We start from the raw sequence: 20,799 nt of genomic DNA, 5'->3' as shown, positions 1-20,799 counted from the left end.
AGTAGGGATTTAAAGTCTAACTTTAGGTTTCCACCCTCAACAGTCTTGAATCTTTTGCCCACAGTCGTGATCTTACGTTCCCAGTCACGCCACACGTTTCATGAAGGGATTGACAACCGATGGCCCTAATGCTCCCATAGTGCTCCCAGAGGAGATCTCCAAGTGCTTGTGCAAGGTGCATTTGTATCAGTGCTCCCTCTAATTTTTTCCATCCATGGGCGGAATAAATGTTATTATGTGCACAAGGCATGTGCACATGTGCACCACCTATAGAAACACAGGCTGCCCACTGTGGGTGGCTGTCGGCCCTCTGCTAACCAGCTGGCTGGCACCGGAATCTCTCCTCGGCAGCTGCCCAACCGCTCAGCTTATAGGCAACCTTGGTATGTCCATCCTTATCCACATTTACCAGATGGGAAAATTGAGGTGCAGAACATAACTTTCAACCACAGGTGCCTAAAGTGCAATATTGAGGCAATTAAATAAGTAGCCTGATTTTCAGAGGTGCAGAACAATCCTAACTCTGAGGGGACTGAAGATACAGTTGTAGGCTCTCTCAGGAACCAGAGCATTAGAAGACCAGGCTCACTGGTCAGAGACAAGACAGAAGCCAGGAATACTCACTGAAACATGGGGATATACAGATCTCATAGATATGGAAGGGACCTTAAGAAGTCCAGTCCCCTGCTCTCACAGCAGGGCCTTTTACCATCCCTGACAGATTTTTTTTAAGAATCTACCCTGCCCCAGACCTTTGAAAGGCTCCTGCAACGATTAACCACACAACCCTGGGTTTGCAAAGCTAATGCACGAGCCACTGAGCTATCAACCTCTCCACCCTACCCTATTTCCAAGAGCTGCTGCCAGGAACCAAGCAGAGGAATGGAAATAGGAACAAGGATGACCACAGCTGCAGGCATAAGCATTGAGCATCTATTCGCTCGGCACTGCTGCTTGGCTTCAGATCAGCCGGTGAGGCCTCTCAGTTACTCAGAGCTTCTGGTTGGTCACGTGGGGTCAGTATTAGGTCAAGCAACTGGTCCCAGGCTTGGCAGCAGTCCCTGATCGGGCCTCAGCTTGGCAACCTCCTGGAATAGGGATGCTCTGTGGACACAATGGAGCAGGCCCTGATCTTAGCAAAGGACTCTCTTCACTAGTATCCTAATACCAGACCACTGCCAGGATAGATACCAGCAGCAGAACTGAACCAGTGGTGAAAGCAGTAGAAAATTTGTGGCCTCATATAGACACCGTGTTACATCTTCCAGGCTGGATCCGCCTTTCATTCCTCACAGACTCATTTCCTCCCCCCATTTTGCTAGTCATTTTAATGTCTTTCCCTTTGTCTGTTGCCAGAGATATTGTCCTCTCAACAGAGACAGATCTGCTGCAGCAGGTGGTCTCCAGCTAAAGTGGGACTTCCTCCCCTTGCATTCCATTTGCTTCAGCGAGGTGTGAGCTGGAGATCATTTATTATCTGCCTTTGGAAACACCAACACCGTGCTAAATGTCTTCTGAGCTAAAAGGCCATCGTCCCTATAGGGTGCTGTGAACTGCATGGGGCAGGGAAGGGAAGAATGGGAAGGAACAGCTGGGAGCTGCATGGAGGGGCCACTGCTTTCAAGGACGAGTGGGGGTGTGGCTCAAGCTGTTCCTGGCTGGACAAGGTCCTGGCTGGGATGACTTTGTGGGGGTTGATCCTGCTTGAAGCAGGGGGCTGGACTAGATGACCTCCTGAGGTCCCTTCCAGCCCTATGATTCTGTGATTCTGTGTGTTCCAGGATTGTGTCACTCCCCTCTCCCCCGCACCCCACCGTCAGCAGGAAGGGCATTCCATGCGAAGAGAGCAGCATGGAGATGATGTGGACATGCAAGATTGGCATCCCTGACTGGGTAAAGGCCAGGGCTAGATGAGGGTGGCTAATGAGAGGCAGAGCTTTAAAGGCAATGAGAGGAAGTTTGGGTGCTGCTGGCAGGCCAGGTGCCAGCTGAAGCCAACAGCTCCAGATCTTGGTGAAATCTTGATAAACACAGTGCTGGAATCTGTTCGGCTTACCCACGTGTTAAAATAGGTACAGGTTGAACCTCTGTCATCTGGCACCCTTGGGACCTGACGGGTGTCTGATGAGAGAATTTGCCAGATGACAGGAGGTCAATATTGTCTAGCAGCATTATCAACACTTCGGCCGTGTCTACACTAGCCAAAAACTTCGAAATGGCTATGCAAATGGCCATTTCGAAGTTTACTAATGAAGCGCTGAAATACATATTCAGCGCCTCATTAGCATGCAGATGGCCGCAGCACTTCGAAATTGACGCGGCTCACCACCGCGCAGCTCATCCAGATGGGGCTCCTTTTTGATAGGACCCTGCCTACTTTGAAGTTCCCTTATTCCCATCCGCTCATAGAAATAAGGGGACTTCGAAGTAGGTGGGGTCCTTTCGAAAAGGAGCCCCATCTGGACGAGCTGCGTGGTGGCGAGCCGCGTCAATTTCGAAGTGCCGCGGCCGCCCGCATGCTAATGAAGTGCTGAATATGCATTGCAGCGTTTCATTAGTAAACTTCGAAATGGCCATTTGCATGGCCATTTCGAAGTTTTTGGCTAGTGTAGACATAGCCTTCCACTGCTTACGGGGGTCTCAGAAGACTTTTAGGGGTAAATTACAGCTAAAGAACAACATAAAATCCTGAGAGACAGGACTGGTGGCTGGAAACAAACTTTATGGGACTCCAGAAAACTTGGCCACAGCCATGATAAGTGATCATCTAGGAGGATAAAATTGCAGATGTTGCCAGACAAGAGAGTTCTACATTAGAGAGGTTCAACTTGTGTTAGAATAAGAATGTGTTTAGTGTTAAACTGTACTGTATGCTGAAGAGTCACAGACAGGTAGCCATGTTAGTCTGTATCTTCACAAAACAAAAAAGTCATCAAGTAGCACTTTAAAGACTAACCACATAATTTGTTAGGTGATGAGCTTTTGTGGGGCAGACCCACTTTTCCAGATCTCAGGAAGGTTGCTTTTGAAAGTGAGGTTTCCTTTTGAACGAACCCCAGCTACATGGCTGTTTTGGCTTTTGAAAACAGCTCTTCTGGAAGCGAGATCCTGTGCAATTATGCAAATGAAGTGGAAGATTTGTAAATTTGCACTTCATTTATATTTCTCATCAGCCATATTTGCATTCCCCTTCTGAAAGGGGAATGTAGTGTAGCCATAGCCACTTGGTCTAAACATAGGGGGCTTGCCTGGCCTGTGACTGGTGCTCCTAGTTCAGCTCTGGTGGTACAAATAATATATTACTGATGTTTGGATGGAGTGGATTGAAAAATGGCACAGACGAAAGCAGATTATGAGCAGGAACAGAAGGATTTGTGGGTATTTGACCCCAAATTTCCACCATTTCTTGAGCACGGCGTCATGTCATACACAGTGGCAGTCCCACAATCTGTTGCAAACGTTTCCCAGGAGGCAGTGTGTCAGATTGTGGGGAGGGAACCCTGCTCACAGTGCCATATGTCTTTGGTCAAGACAAGCTGATGCTGAGGAGACTTTGCCACCAGAAATAGCAGAAATGTCTGAATGTGCTCTGCCACAATAGCTGTCAGCAGGACAGCAGGAGAACTTTTGCTGGCAGAACTTTCTCACGTAGGCCTGGAAGTCTCTTTGTGCGGAAATGCTGGTTTCTCTTTGGTGAGCATAGGTCATGGCATATTTTAAAGGCATGGAGCCTCCATCCAGAAGTCAGTGGCATTGCTCCTAGCTCCGAATTCTTCAAAAGGAATCTCAGGAGCTGCTTACAGCAAAGAGAAACTGGTACCAGAAAAGAAAAAAATAGATGCTAACACCATAGCACGGGGTCGGCTGCCCCCAGCATCCATGTCTCTCTCGGTACGCAGAGTGGCATGTTGCAGGGCCACTGCTGGAGAGCTGGGCTCGAGCCCCTGCCATGGGTCCCCCACCTTCTGCACTCAAGAGTCTCAGAGCGGGGATCAGCTTTGATACCACTATTCTATGGACTTTCCACAGGAGAGAACTTCCTGGCAGCTGTATCTGCCTGGCTTATGGCTTATTTGCACCAGCTGAGGGCTGCAAATCCACAGGCAAGCAGTACAACCTGGGGGCCAAAATCCCTTTCCTCTCTGGCCAGCTGGAGGTGGCACAGTTCTGGAACGTGGTACAACAAGATCCTGCCCAGTGTTCCTGGTAAACTGAGTACTTGGGAGAGATTCAGGTGAAACCCAGCAGGTTGGCAGAGCACCTACAGAGGGCATCATGTGTTTCTATGTGTGGTGCACATCCCCATGCACCTTTGTGCACAAAACAAAATTTATTCTGCCCATGGATGGAAAAAAAATTAGAGGAAACCCTAGCCCTGCCTCCTCTCTGCCACCTGCATCCTGTGTCTTCACTGTACCACAGAACTGTCTTCTTGTAGCCACATCCCAGCCACCATGCTGGTTATGGCATAGACAGGACTGGAGAACCAATCCTTTTATCAGTATTCATAGTGGCAGCTTTGCTGCAGGCGACTTGCCATAAAGGAATTACCTTTTGGGTTTTTAAGTGCTTTCCTTGTTTTATAAATGATGTTCGCTCCCAGGAGGCCAGGAGAGGCCAAAACTGAGAGAGATACAGGAGTTTGGAGACCTCCTGCTTCATGACGGATGGCAGAACAAGGAGCAATGGTTTGAAGCTACAATGGGAGAGGTGTAGGTTGGATATTAGGAAAAACTACTTCACCTGGAGGCTGGTGAAGCACTGGAATGTGTTACCTAGAGAGGTGATGGAATCTTCATCCCTAGAAGTGTTTAAGCCCCGGCTAGACAAAGGCCTGGCTGGGATTGGGCAGGGGGCTGGACTCCATGACCCTCTGAGGTCCCTTCCAGACCCAGGACTGTATCATTATACACCAGCCCTGGTAGAGGGACAGTTATGCGTTACCAGCTCCCCTGCCCCTCAAGGCGATCTTCCCAGGCCATTCCCTAGCCTGGCCCTGCCCCCCCACCCCCGCAGCTCCACAAGGCTCCCTCCCTTTCCTGACCTGCCCCTCCCCAGAAAGACCCCGACCCCCCCAAACGGCCCCCTCCCCAGCCCCGGAAGGACCAATCCCCGCTCCCCACAGCCTCCTCCCGGGCGGGTAGCCTCTCCCCGACCCGCAGCTGCAGCCGACCGGAGAGGGGAGGGGCAGGGCGTGTCTGGAGCCTGCCGCCCATTGAGCCCCGTGGGGAAGCTACATCCGCCCCGGGCCGGCGCTACTCCCCAGCAGTAGCCGCGTTCGGGGCTGCGATCGCCCCGGGCCGCCGCCGGGATGCCTCTCCCAGCCTCCGAGCAGCCTCCCCGGCCCCCGACGCTCCTGGGGAGCCGCGTGGCGATCCGGCCCCACGGCTGCCACGGCGGGGCTCTGCTGGGCCGCCTCGGGGTGCTGGTCCAAGCGCTGCTGGCCGCGGGGGCGTTCAGCACGCTGATGTGTGAGTACGGCGGCGGCCTCTGGTCTTTCCCGGGGCGGTGATTGTCTGGGGGCTGTAACCCGCTCCACGTGGGCTGGGGAGAGACGCCAGCGCCGCCTACGGCTGGGCGCGGTTCCCTTCTGTGTGTGTGTGTTGCGGGGGGGTCACTTGTGCGGCTGCCGGGCTGGCTGCTCTCATTTTTACCCATTTCGGGTTTTTTTACAAGCACCTCTCAGGAAATGGAGAAGGGGCGTCAGACGTTGCTGAAAGGCACAGACCGGGATATGGGGCCGGGGCGGGGGGCCCGCTGAGAGCCATTGAACCCAACTGTAAGCCTTGTATATGGGGGCAACCGCTCACGCCAGGGACCTCTGGGCATGTGAGACGGCAAAAAGCCAGAGTGTGAACAGATCTCTTGGAGTGAAAGCTGAAAAATTCCTCCCTCGCTTCTTCAACACTGAAGGATTCTGTATGGCACAGTTTGAACAGCTACGCGGTGGCAGCAGGTGTGCAGCTTCTAGAAGTTAAAGCTTTGTCCCATTTAAAAGGCAAAATGTTGAGAAAACTTAGGGTCAAAGAATGACCCATAAGAACGGCCATACTGGCTCAGACCAAAGGTTCATCCAGCCCAGTAGCCTGTCTGCCGACAGTGGCCAGTGCCAGGTGCCCTGGGGGGCGTGGACAGAAGGCAATGATCAAGCGATTTGTCTCCTGCCATCCTTCTCCAGCCTCTGACAATAGAGGCCAGGGACACCATTCCTACCCTTGGCTAATAGCCTTTTAGGGACGCACAATCCTCAATGCTCAGTAATGGATTATACTATACAGTGTGGTCTCTAGTGAGCCCCAAACATTTTAATTGAAACAAACTATTAGATTACATCTGTGTTATTCCTCATGTCTGTTCTTGTAGACAAGATCCTGTGAGCACTCCTAAAACTTGGGCTTTCAAAGGCTTGGACAATCTGATGCTTTTTGGGGGGTGGGGGGTGTCTGAGAGGGGTGATTCGTTACTTTTGTTTCTGTGTTCTAGTGGTCTTGGGTTGGGTTGAGCAGTGCTGTTGGGAATGTGCTTTCTGAAGACAATTGACATGTTTTAGCACTATTTTGTAAGTGCAAAAAGATGGTGAAAGTTTGGGTTTTGGCTGTCTGCATCCAGATGTCTGTTTGAGATCTTGGGTATGGCTTTACGCTTGGTGTACTCACCACTTCCCACCCTGTTTGACACTGTAGGGTTGTATGAGGCACAATATGATGATTAAAAGTTCAGGTTGTGGCTAACCCTACACAATAGTTTTGTGACCCTGAACATGGGATTTTTGTCTTGATTGCACTTTTTTTTTTTTCCCCTCTGCATTACATTTGTTAAACTCCAAACACATTTATATGATATACATTGTTGATGTGGCAAGAATAGTCCTTGGATAAATACACATTAAATCTATAGCATGGAGCACTGATTCCCAACTTCTTCAGTAACACAGCATGTTTCAATGAGACAAACAATTCCATGGCACACCCACTTTTTTCAGTTGAATTGATTGTTTAGAAAGGTCACATTTTACTTTGGTTACAGTCTTAAGTTTGCAACACAGTAGTGCCTACAACAAGCCAAAGAAGGATAAAATGGGAAGTTAACTAATTGAGTACCTGCTGAAATGTTCAGTTATTCGCAGGGTGTGGAGGTGGATCCAGAGAACAGGTTCTCCTTTTTGTCCAGCCCACTGGAGCCAGTGTTATATAGATAAAATACACAAGATCTTTTCAGGGGACAAGGCAGTATGTCACATGTGTTATAAGAATACACTTTGATAATCCATACCTTACACGCACGTTGTGCAGCTGCTGTATTTTTATCAGTCCTTAATGTAGTTGAGTCTGTGGCTTGAGTTTGCAGCTCATGACCGCTAACTGGCCAGGAGAGCTGGGTCTCTATCAGGTGTGCACTGATGCTCTTCAGTGTTGTAAGCAGAATGTTACCCCAAAGGTCTTCTAATCTCACCCCTTCTTTTTATAGGAGCCTGTGGGTCCTGCTGCGTCATGTCACCTCAGTGTTCAATAGCAGATGTGACTTTCATCTAGTCCTTAATGAGACTTCGTTCTTCAGGGTGGATCTTTTTCTCACTTTCAGGGTGTTATCTGCACTCTTCAGCCACTGAAGGAGGACGTGTGTTTGATCCTCAACATCAGCCTGTCCTGATGATCAATCTCGCCACACATAACCCATTCACACGTCTAGTACAATTGGATAAGGTTTTAGTTTCAAAGAGCTTTACAAAATGGTGTATGTTATCAAAATGGGTCCTTGGTTACAATATGGAGTCAGGTTTTGGTTTACAATGGTACATGTTACAAGATAGCTTGAATTACCCATCCAGAATGTTATTGATTATTTGTATATCCTGGTTTTATAGGAATACCTTACTTTTCAGACTATATAGGTAATCCTAATATTTACCATACAAAGAATTAATACAGTATTACAAACAGTTTCATTTTTACTAATAAATCCTACACTGGGACATGGTATTTAAACTGCATCCTGGCTCCAGTAGGCTCCTGCCTTCCCTTCTTCTGCCCTTGCCACAGGAGGGAGAGGGATTGGGCTCTCTGGAAAGCAGCATTTTGGCCACTTCCTGATGCGAACAGGCTCCTGTGGGGCTGGCGTTTCCCCTTGCAGCAGCTCTGCAAAGAGCCACTGTGGAGGGGAAGGTGATGAAATTTCACGGTACACTTGTATGGTTCTCCTGGCACACTGGTTGAAAACCACAGGTACAGGGTTAAAGTATCTGACGCTTGTTCTCAAGATTCTTGCTTTAGGCTAAGTCTGCACTGCCACTTTACTGTGCTTCGACATTGTGGCTTGAGGATGTGGAAAAACGTCCTCCCCCGTAGCACAGAAAGTTACTACAATGTTAAGCACCAGTGTAAATGGGCTCCCAGCACTGTTGGCTACTTCCCTTGTACAGATGCAACAAGAGTGCTGGGAGAGCTCTCTACCAGCACTCCTGCTGTGGCTGCACTTTCACTTTAAAGCACTGCCCTGGTTACACTTTAATTTTAGAAGTATAGACAAAAACTCTTGCTGTAAACCCTGTTGCATTCTTGCACAACCCCACATAAGTGAAATTTCACGTAACTGGGGTGAGCTAGGAAACCGACCAGCGTAACAGTGCTGGTCAGTTTCCTGTCTCCTGTGAGTTGGGGGGGGGGTCAGCCAAGAGCCTGGCTCTGCTCTGCTGGGAAACAGACGAGTGCTCTTGTAAGAGTCATGCCCTAACAGGAGCTGTGAAACCACTGTCCCTGACAGGTGTGGCAGCCTCCCCACTCCTTGACAGAAGTGGGGAAACTCACCATGCCTGACAGAAGCAGAGTCAGGCTGTGGATTCTCCACTCCTGTCAATGGTGCTAGGCTGCTGCTGCTGACTGGAGTGAGGAAACTGGCCAGCTCAGTCACACAAATCTCCAGATAAGGTGACTTGTGTGTGTCTCTGGGGGGGTTCTACTGTACTTAATTACAAGCAGACTAAGATCTGAAGACATGGATCTAATCTATTAAGATTGTTTGCTGTGGCACAACCAAGTAATGATTCATAAAACTCTAATGATGAGGAACAGGCAATTCATTGCTGGTTTATACTAGTGGGAAAATAAAATTAACATTATGTAGCAGACTTGCAACAGATGCATCAAAACCATACTATTCCAGTTACTTGTATTGGCTCTAATACAAAAGATGACTTAAGCTGCACAATCACTGGAGATTTAAAACCCCAGAACCTGGTTTTTCAAATAGTCAATACAGATGCAGAGAGGTGGAAACTATTACTAACGATAGGAGGAAAAAAAAAACAAAAACAGAGCCTGGTATTAGTGAAGGATGAGGAGAGAATTCAGTGGACAGTACATGGTAGTTAACTTCAAAAGGTGAGCTTGTTTTAATTTGACATATGCAATTGATAGCTTTACTGCTGTAAGATCATCATTCACAACCATGGTCTTAGCCTGTCAGTGCCTGATGCATCCCTCACCATTTCCTTCCATCTTTCCCTGTCTGCTGAGGAGTGGCTTAGTTTCTGTAGACCAGCTCTGCACCAATCTACTATATCATCTACTCATTCTCTGCTGTAAGGTGCTAATGAGTAAGAGTGAGGCTGCTCTGGATAAAGCCAGTGAAATGATTTGTTGATGGTCAGTAAATCAGTCCACCTTTCTGTGCTTCTGGTTCACTTATATTGTAATCCCTTTGGCATAGGGACCATTTGTTACCATGCCAAGCATAAGGAGGTCCTGGCCTTGGCTATGGCCTTTTAAAACTACTGTACTGTAACACCATAGGGGCAGAACTGTATCTGAAACATCTCTGGGACCTCAGAACCCAGTCTTTCATGAAATGCATCCAGGCTCACCAGCTCCGGTTGTAGAGAGACTTTCTGAGCGCATCTGACTCCGAGAAGCCAGCGAATAAAAGATTTAAATGCAGAGTGGTTGGGGGTGGGGAAGGGGAGTAGAAATGTGGATCTGTGGGTAGTTGGGTTTTAGCCATACGCTGGGATTAGTGAGGCAAATAGGAGGAGATGAACTTGCGTTCTGGAGTGAATGTCATCCAAATGTCTCAATGCATCTTAGAACCTATGGATAGATCAGGGAGTCTTCTGGGCTCTTCTCATGAGTTGGGTGCAGACTTCCCTGGATAAGTCATTTTAATTGTTCAGTGCCTCAGTTTTCTTATCTATAAAATAGCAGTGTGAATAATTCTCTGGGGTAATACAAGGCTCAGTGACTTGCCATGTAGCAGTACTTCTTTAGGCAAGTCAAATATTATTAACCTAATTTACTATGTCCTTGTGACAGAGGTAGCTGTGTTAGTCTGTACTCCAACAAAACAGCAGAAATGTAGTACTCTAATGACTAACAAAATGATTTATTCAGTGATGAGCTTTTGTGGGACAGACCCACTTCATCAGATCAATCTCATTTCCAATACAGACTTTTATAAGCACAGAGGACCCAAAACCAAAACAAAACAAAACTGACAAATCAAGTACATAGGACTGAAGTAGGTGGCAGAGGGATGGGGATGTTAAATGTCTTCCCTGAGATAATTACAAGCATCAAAGGAAGGGAGACAGTCCTTGTAATATGTGAGGTAATTAATGTCTCTGTTCATACCACGTGTTAATGTGTCAAATTTGAATATGAATTCCAATTCACAACTCACAAAAAAAATTTTAAAGCAGATTACAGCGAGAAAGTTGTGAATTGGAATTTGTATTCAGATTCAACACCAACATGTGGTACGAACAGCGACGCCAATTACCTCACACATTACAAGGATTGCTTCCCTTCCTTTTGATGCTCTGCTGAAATGGTAGGCCAGTGCAATTGAAGGCTGTCCCTCCTTCAGCTCATGCAACAAAATGCTTCCTGCTCCACTAAGACCATTGCTGCCTGCAAATGGGAGTCTGGGGCAGGGCATGGTGGAGTGGGTCTGAAGGGGGGATGCAGATATATGATGGGCTGGGAGGTGCTGGGCATTAGAGGAGGCTTGTGTATTTTGGGGGTCTGGTTAGGAGGGGTCTACATGAGGCACTTCAATAACACAGATCATCACCACCACTGCCCAGTAACTTTCCCCGCAGCCCCACCACACAGAACCTCACACACCTCCCCAGAATACCCAAACCTACTGAGCCAACATAGAGCTGGCCCTGAGTTTTTTCAGGCTAAAAATAATTGTATTAAAACCTCTAACATCTGTTGTGAGTTATTAACCTAATTGGATTATTCCAGCTGGGGAATCTTTTTACTGCCTGTATTTGGCTGAATGTGGACAGTGAAAAGAAACTAACACAATTTACCGTGTTACTTTGTTTTTGTCCGGTTTGACTGAGGTTAGCACATGGTGCAGTCTCTGGCTTGTAAAATGTGCAGGGAGATGCTTGCCTAGGTTTAAATCTGTTACAGTTAGAGCTTTAGTGGAAACACTTTAGTGATGGTGTTTTATAACTGCTTTTCACGAACCCTGCACTTTAGATCAGCTATGTCCCTCTGGCCTGCTAGCAGCAAAGAACAAATAGCGTGAAATTTCTCTGAACTTGCCAATTTCCTAGTGGCAACAACTTGGGAAGGATTCCCAGTGATGAGGGGTGAGTCACTTGGGATAAATAAAGGAGCATGTGAATAAACTAAAAGCAGTGACCTGAAACAGCATGGCTATCCAGATGGAACACTGTACATCGACTCTAATTGGAGAAGTGGCTGAACAGGGATTTTTTGCAACTATGTATGGTTGCAACAGAGCATTTGGCTGCATTGTCAGGAGGGCAGAATACAAGTAAAGACCAAGGATGGTGTATTGGACACCAGCAGGTCATAGGAACGTTATGGTAGTCTTTCGTAGCAAGGTAAATTACCCTGCCAGAGATACAAGGTAGTGGTTGCAATATATTCTGAACATTTTGTTCAGAGAACAGGCTCAAACAGCAGTGTTTGCACTCCCAGAGCATTAGACTTCAAGGTGCCTTTGAAAAGAAGTCTGCATAACAAAGGTGGCTTTTGGCATGTCTTATGGGATAGTTGTGTTAGTGCATTTCACCAAAAACAAGGAGGAGTCCTTTGGTGGATTTGAACTATGAATGCATTTGATCCTTGTTTAGCTTGTGGGCACTGCTATGCTGCAAACCTCTCTAGTACAACTGTAACCACAGTAAATGTGATGTTTAGGTGCGAACTATTCAGCTGAAAAAAGCGGGTGTGCTGTGGAATTGTTTGTCTCATTGAATTGTGGCATGTAAAGGACACTAGAATAGTGGTTCCCAACCTTTCTTGCATAGAGGTAAAATTCTAGACTGACCTCTGGGGATGGGCATTTGTTATGGCTTGATTCAATTTAGAAAGAGCCCCTTTTCCTCTCAAACCATCTGATTTCTATTCCATCCTATAGTTACCAGAACTATATAGTGGAATCCACACTCTGAGGTGGGGAAAAAACCTCATCTCTTCAGGGAGGTTTTCAGCTTTCAAAAGACCCCAGAGTCAGCTTTATGTAGATTTAACATAGTCAATAATCTTTTAGGTCACAGCTACTAAACTACTTCACTGCCTGCTTAAACTCTGGTAATCTTGGCTGACTTTCTAGTTTTTAATTCAGACAGAGCCTGTCACCACTCTACATGGTAAATGCCCTATTAAGCAGTTAATTATTTCTCTATAATACTAGCTTTTATCTTTTTAATACAACAGTTTTACTGTCTCTGATAATTACATTCTCAGATAACTCTTAAATCTAATGAGGCATGACAAGCCCTGTTTAACAAGGCACCACACCATTAACTTCTTACCTCTTATTTGTCATATTATGGCACAGAATTACTGTCTTATGTACCCAGAACTGCTCAGGCTACAAACATATCATTTTCCATTAGGACATCAATGAGAGAAATCATGGACACTCTTGCTGCTAGGTTAATGGCCAGCTGGCTAGTTTGCTTGGTGATCTGCAGGTGCTGTCAAAATGCTACACCCTCTCTGTTTGATTCATTTCTCTGTAATGTCATGATAAAAGATTTTTGATTCGTACAGGGGTGGGAAAAGTACCCAAAAAGTTACTTGAGTAAAAGTACCACTGCTTTGTCTTCTGGATACTTGAGCACAATAAAGATGTGGCATGTTTGTGTTCACTTTTACACAAGTAGTTTTCCAGAGGGATGCAGGTAACTTGTAGTTGCATATCCCCCACTCCAGAAGCAGCTGTACTTTTACTCAAGTAACTTTTTCTGGGTACCTTTCCCACCTGTGGATTAGTGGTTTATGGCAGCTTTCTCTAGCTGAGTAGCTTTGGACTGGCTGATCATCCTTCTCCCATGCACAAAATGAAACGGAGCCTCTCAAAACTATCTATATGGGGGTTGAGCTGGAGGTTCGGTCTCCATCTTTGGACAGCAAACACTGCACATGCTCTCCTGCAATAATGTGTCCATCCTCTGTAACCACCCAGGAGAAGTCATGCCAGCTTGGGATGCTTTCCAGCTAAACTGGAAAGCTCTCTTAAAGAGAGCCTTGCTGGGTAACAAGACCACTGTTAGAAAGCGGGACTATATATACTGGTAGCCCATTTGGCATCTCTAGACTATAGAATCCCCATGAGGCCTAGCGTTCATCAGTGGGTCTGAATAATGAGCCTTTTAGGGAAGTGCTCTGCTGGGGAGAGAAGACCGGGAGTTCTCCAACCCGCCAGATGTAGTCTAACACCCTGGTCCATATGGCTCATGTTCTCAGTTGTGTTTTGGCAACGAAGGTTGATCAAGTCTTACAGAGAGGGAGTTGCACCATGTGAGTATTCCTCAATAAAATTGGTTTATTTCCCAAAATGCCAGCAGACCTGCTTGCAAGGGAACTCAGATTTCTGTGGACAGTCAATGCAAATTACAAATCAGTAGCATGGTGTGTGTTTAATGGAAGAAAATTGTGCTAGCTGAATGTTGTAGGTAACTGTAAGTTGGGAATGGAACAGAGTGGCAGTGAGATGTGCAGAAACAGTGGTTTTGAGAAGTGCCTTGCAAAGGAGCAAGTGCAGCTGTCTGGCCTACAAAGGGTGAGAGAAGGAAGCTCTTCTGATGAAAAGTACCTAACTGATCTTCTAACAGCATTAGGGTGTTAAGCAGGAACCCCAAACTCTGTCTTGCTGTGGCAAAAAGGCTGAAAATCACAACCTTTGATTAACAAGAAGTCTTGTGGCAACTTAGAGACTAACAGATATTTTGGAGCATAAGCTTTTGTGGGCAAAGACCTGCTTCATCAGATGCATGAGTGGAGGGGGGCTTCAGGGGAGAATTTAAAGGGTGGGGGTTCCAGTCAAGGGAAGGGCCAGAGCTGAAAAGGTCTGTTCAGTGAAGGTGGATGTGGCCCATTATCAGCAGTTAAGGTGGACGTTTGAACATCAAGAGCCGAGAAACTGCTTTTGTAATGGGCCAAACACTCCTGGTCTTGGTTCGATCCTTGGTTGATGGAGTCAAATTTGCAAATGAATTGCAGCTCTGAAGTCTCTCTGCAGTTTATTTTTGAATTTTTTTTGTGGATAACTTGTAGCACAGGAATTGGCACCTGTGCTGTGGGTTGCTAAGAGTGGCACACAAGCCGATTTTTGTCGGCATGTGAGGTGGGAGCTCAGCCCCGCCTCTCCTCCCCCGTGTAGCCAGCTAATGACTGGACACACTCCGGTGCTCTCAACAAAAGACCACCAGTAAAAGACCACCTCGTGCTACCAACTTCCACCTAAATGGTAAAGCTCTGAATCTTCATTTATTTATTAATGAAGCTTTTATAAGTAGGACTATAAGTGACTTTAAAAAGTATCACCGGCACTTGGACTGTACATACAGTTCAAAAGGTCAAATTTCAGCACTTCACCTGGGAAAGGTTGTTGACTCCTGTTGTAGAAGTCTGGCTGCTGGGCAGAGCGGCCCTGAAGACAGGCACATGGTCAGGACATGAAGACGAGACATGGTCGAGATGTACCAAAAGGGATGGAGAAAGTTGGTGAGGTGACCGTTCTACTATCTTAAGCAAGTGACAGCCACTACTTTAAAAATGGTGAAGAAAATAATACTTCACACTAGAGCTGAGGGGGTTGTGTTGGGGGGGGGTGATATGTGGGGGGCGGGGGCACCAAAATTGTCTGCAAATTTTGGTCAAATTGAGCAAATAGATTGGGTGGGTGGGTGGGGAAAAAGAGAGAAAGTCCTGAAGTTTTATTTTGACCATGTCCAGATGCTTTGAAGTTTGTTTTCTTTTTTCTTTGGTGGCTTTTTCATTTTTAATGTTAAAAGAACTACTTAGAACCCAAGGAAATTCATATTGGGCAGCTGAACATTTTGGCTTGTCTCAGAACAAGTTTTAGTTTGCATTTGGTAAGAAGCCCTGAGAAGTCAGTTTAGCCCCAAACTGATTTGGTCCCCAAACAGAAGAATGAATTGTTGGTTCAGTACTACTTTGTGCAGCATGTATTTTGCCCGTAGCGCTCAAAGCCACAAGATACTACTGAGCTGAAGAGTTTATTAGAATTGAACTTGATATCAGAAGCTGCTGCAGCAGGTGGCTGCTTGCTAGGTGGTCTTGTGGGAATGCAGCACTAGAATCCCATGATCTCCACTGGCCTCCAAGTTTTCAGGTGGCACATGATGCTTTGGATTTGATCTGGTAAACCCTAAGTGGCTTGGGATTGCCTGCAAGAAGTAGCAGTAGCAGCAGCTTTGGGGTAGAGCTACACTAGGGAACAAAGTCCATCTCAGATACATCAATTCTAGCTACACTAATGGCATAGCTAGACTTGCGTATCAGAATAAACTTTCTGCCCTAGTGTATTTAGGGCTTTACAGGCTCTCACCTTCCATGCCATAGTGTAGGGTACAGGGATTGATGGCCAAGCCCAGAGAAATTGACTTTTTTGCTGCATCTTCACATAGGTAGCAAAAGTAAACTGCAGATCAACATGAGTGCATTGATTGTGGAGTAAGTATAGATCAACCCTCAGAAGCATGCCATTCTGTGCCCTTACTGTCAACAGAAGCACCTAAGAACATAAGTACAGCCATTCTGAGTCAGATCAGTGACTCTCATCAAGCACAGTGTATCGTCTTCCAACAATCAGCAAAGCCAGGTACTTCAGAGGGAAAGTGCTGAAGCAGGCAATCCAGTTATCTACCCTATCATTCCTGGCTTCTGGCAAACAGAGGATAGGAATCCTTGAAGCATACAGTTGCAGCTCTGCCCATCCTGGGTAACTGCCGTTGATAGACCTATCATCCCTGAACGCCTGTAGTTTTTGAACCCTGCTCCAGTTTTGGCCTTCAAAACATACCCAACAAATTAGATGGGCTGATTTTTCCTTGTGTGAAAGAGTACTTCCTTTCTGTGTCTTTTTAAACCTGCTGCCTGTTAATTACACTGGCTCACCCTAGCTCTTGTATTATGTGAAAGAGTGAGTAACATTTCCTTAGTCACTTTCTCCACACTAGTAAAGATTTTATAGCCCTCTATCATATTCCCCCCCCCCGCCCCCAGCCATCTCTTTTCCAAGCTGAGACATCCCAATCTTATTTCTCCCCATCCAGCTAATCACTTTGGCTGCCCTTTTCTGGTCTGGTTTCAAATCTAATGTCCCTTTTCTGAGATGGGGTGACCCCAACTGCCTTCAGTTCTCCAGATGTGGGCGTGAAATGGATTTCTATAGCAGCAAGATATCTTCAGTATCATTTTCTGTCTTTTTTTCCTAATGCATCCTCGTATTCTCATCTCTTATTTACAGTAAACTCTTTCATCCCCAGCATGCTATTATCCAGAACTCTCAAATAATGGGCATTTTGACCATAAGTAAATTTTAGTTGTTTCCATAAGTACAGTATAATGAAAGTAAATGCAATACAGTATAATGCAAATACAATCGGCAAATATAGTATTTGCATTACCACTGTGTTCTTTAGAAAGGCCTTCCAGAAGAGCTATTCTGAAAGAACTTTTTTTTTCTTTCAAAAGAAGGCAGTCCAGTAGCACTTTAAAGACTAACAAAATAACATATTAGGTGATGAGCTTTCATGGGACAGACCCACTTCTTCAGATCATAGCCATACCAGAACAGACTCAATATTTAAGGCCATATGTCCACTCACAAAAAGGTGATTCAGAAGAGTGATCCGCTCTTGTGAAAGAAGGCATCCACACAGGTCCCACTCTGTCGAAAGAATGGGCCAGGGATCAAAAAATCAGGCACCAGGAGGACTGCTCTTCTGAAAAAAAGGGTCCTGCAGAGTGTGTACACATGCTTTTCTTTCACAAGGAGTTCTTCCCTAAACAGGAGTGGAGCTCCACTTACTTTCAAAAGAACACTCTTTGTGCATGGGTGCTCCGTGGAATCTTTCAAAAGAGCCCCCTTCTTTCGAAAAATATTTCAAAAACTTGCTAGTGTGGACAGCCTATAAGTTTACAGTGTACAATACTACTGTTGTTGGTAAATAAAGTACTCTACATACTTTTTTGTTTTTGTTTAGTGTTAGGCATTGCTGAGTATAGCTCTTTATTATCTACAATAGTTCAGTATCCAGCAAGCTCCCAGTCTTGGGGCTGCAGGATATGAAAGTTTATGGTACTTATTTATTTTTGATGGCTGCTTCAGATTGAGCAGATGGTTTTAGAGAGCTCTCCACAGTGACTCAAAGATCTTGAGGGGTAACAACTACTTTAGACTCTACCATCTTCTGCGTAGGGTTGCTCAGTTATTTGAGTATACAGAATTACTCTCCGCTTTGAAGGGCTTGCTAATGTTTGTGTAAAAGACCCACCTGCTTGGGAATTTGTGCCTGCTCTGAGTTTAAATGGTGCCAGGCCTGTTAATCTTGAGGCAATGCTGAAAGGCTCTTGTTTGCCCATATGGTCCAGGTAAGAGCCGCTAGGTGGGTAGGTTTGCCTATTCCACTCCTACATCCTTGGAGCATAGGCCATTAATAAGAGCTGCTGTTTGCTGAAAAACAGCTGTTACAGATGGAGATTTGTTGGTGGATGCACTCTGTTTAGTGTTGCTGTTCAAGGTTTTATAGCAATAGGCTTTTGTCTATAAATCTGAATGCAATAGGTAGGAACCCAATATATTTGCTCAAGGTACTGCCACCCCTGTGCATTCAAAAATTACACAAACTTTAAGTCAAGAGGTCTCTGGGAATCTTTAATTGTTACCCAGTGTCTTGAGTCTTCAGGGCTGTCTCTACACGTGCCCCAAACTTCGAAATGGCCATGCAAATGGCCATTTTTAAGTTTACTAATGAAGCGCTGAAATGCATATTCAGCGCTTCATTAGCATGCGGGCGGCAGCCGCGCTTCGAAATTGACGCTCCTTGCCGCCATGCGGTGCGTCCGGACGGGGCTCCTTTTCGAAAGGACGCCGCCTACTTTGAAGTCCCCTTATTCCCATGAGCTCATGGCCATTTATTTATTGCATGGCCATTTCGAAGTTTGGGGCACGTGTAGACACAGCCCAGGGGTCACATTTCTAGGCTTTTTTCTTTTTCTCCTACCTTTTTGAGGGCTAAACTTTTTTTAATGAAAATATAATCTGTTAAACAAAAGATCCTGACAGCTGGGGCTCTAAAAGGGCTAAGTGATAAGACTTGCAACTAAATCAGGGTCTGGCAACTCTAGGAGAGTGGGGGAAAAAATGCCTGATGCCAACTCAGTAAGTTTCTGCGGGGGAAGGGTTAAGAAATAATTGGACATATGGTGCCATCATTGTTGATTAAAAAGGTTCTTTGCACCTCTCCCTGAAGCATTTTGTAGTGGCTGTTAATATACAGGTTGAACCTCTGTAATCCAGAACTCTCTTGTCCAGCAATATCCATTGTCTGGCATGATTTTAGTTAGCCAGATGACCACTTATTATGGGACCACGAGAAACTTGGCCACACCTATGAAGTTTGTCTACAGCCACCAGTCCCGGCTCTGTGTTCTGTGATGGTTTTTAACTTTTTTTTTTTCTCCCCCCCCCCCCCCCCCCCCAAAGTCTAAGAGCTGAGTAAGCCGTGAAAATGTTGGTACTGTGCTAGAAAATATTGACCTCCCATGGTCCAGCAAATTCTCTCGTCCAGTGCTGGTCAGGGACCTGAGGGTGCCAGATGAGAAGTTCAACCTGTATTACTGGATTAGATGGACCACTGGTCTGATACAGTGTGGCAAATCATTGTCTTTTAATAGATGTTCCTACCTTGTGTTAAAATGCAGAGGATAAGCCTCAGCTCATATTTAGATTCCACAGCTGGGAGTCTGGCTACCCAGATCTCCACAATAAGTAACAGCAGTGTTACAGATTGACTCAATTGCACTCCTTGCATGCCAAAGTGGCTTTGCCTACAGACTTCCTATCTGACTTTGAATAAATGGCTAAATTTCCCTGTGCCCTGGTCTCTAGAACAAGAATGCTCTTTAAAAACCTCCAGAGAGCTTATCCTTGTCCTCTACTGTGAGAGTGAATGAGGCACTTGAATTGAGGACAGAACTACCTGGCATTCTTACTCTGCTGTTCTACACTTGTAAAGCTCTGTGCTCTGGTAGGGTTCCTAGCAATCGGCCATTGTGCAGGTGCCACACCAATACATAATAAGATGATGCTTACTGCAGAGAGTTCGCAGCTGAAGTATAAGACAAGAGATGACTGGTAGGTATGGACTGATGGGAGTTGTCAAGGAAACAATGAGAGAGTATTCAGGGGCAGCGGTTTGAAGATGCCTTTATTCTGGATCTTCTGTTTTTAAAAGCAAGTAGATGGCAAAGCCTACATCCAGTAACTGAGGGATAACGATGCAGATTACCTGAAGGCTCGTTCAGACTAGCAGCTAGAATAGTGAAAGCAAGAGCAAGTTTGAAGGCAGTGGATAAGATCTGGAAAAGCAAATCGATCAGTTTAGGAATGAAGCTGAGCATCTTGAAAACATGGGTATTCAGCAGCATGTTGTACAGATGAGACATGGGTGTTGATAAAAGATTTGAAGAGAAGGATATTGGCATTCAAGATGAGTTGTTACAGAAAGATCCTGAGAATAGAATGGATTCAGAAGGTCACCAATGAGGAATTTATATAGGAAAATACACTGAAAGAGAACCTACTGCAGAATATTATACAATGGAAGTTACAGCTATTCAGGCATATCTGCAGAATGAACATCAAATGAAAAGTCAAGACCCTGTTCAGTATAATGTACGGTTTGAATAAGAGAGAGAGACCCCACAGAGAATGGTGCAGAGCTAGTTTACAGAAACTAAGCCACTCTGCACTGGACAGGGAAAGATGGAAGGAAATAGGGAGGCATCGGACACCAATGGGTGCTGAGCCCATGGTGGTTGATGATGACTGTTCAGACTTCTGCTGTCATCAGCTTAGTAACTGCTTGAGCTTGGCTAAAAAAAGTGATCATGCCTAGTAACTTCAGCTGGCATGTCTAGGGTGGGGCTGTTTGAGTTCAGTGTCTCCCCAGGAGTATCCCTTCTAATGGGATTGTACATCAGGCTTATTCACCAATGCTCATGTGTTTTGATAGCATAAAATCGGCTCCCACTAGATGGCGATGTCTATCTGTGAACTCTCCAGATCCAGCTGGAGCAGAAGGGTGGCAAATAAGATGAGGTGGGATTACTTTATTGGATGTTGCATTTGCATGCTTGCTTTCTGGTTTGGAAGATCTTGCCCACTTGAAATAACTGCATTGGGGTTCTGCACCAAGCTAGCAAATCTCTTTTTCCAAACACAAGGCGTATTGTTGTCACTATTCTGTGGTCTTACTAGATTTCATTACTGAGTGAGAGGCAC

The 20,799-nt window shown here is 45.8% G+C and overlaps 1 protein-coding gene across 1 annotated transcript in view; it reads left to right on the top strand.

Annotated features, from left to right (window-relative positions):
• The first annotated feature begins 5,311 nt into the window (after positions 1-5,311).
• Positions 5,312-20,799, top strand: part of LOC142019951 (store-operated calcium entry regulator STIMATE-like) — a 68,372-nt gene continuing 52,884 nt past the window's right edge. The window contains exon 1 of the mRNA XM_075007420.1: positions 5,312-5,471. Coding sequence (XP_074863521.1) covers positions 5,312-5,471 — 160 coding nt within the window. The remainder of the gene's footprint in view (positions 5,472-20,799) is intronic.

This window comes from Carettochelys insculpta, chromosome 1, assembly GCF_033958435.1.
Source record: "Carettochelys insculpta isolate YL-2023 chromosome 1, ASM3395843v1, whole genome shotgun sequence".
Classification (NCBI taxonomy): Eukaryota; Metazoa; Chordata; order Testudines; family Carettochelyidae; genus Carettochelys; species Carettochelys insculpta.
The sequence above is the reverse complement of the archived record's forward strand: the minus strand, read 5'-3'. Positions and strand labels throughout refer to the sequence as shown.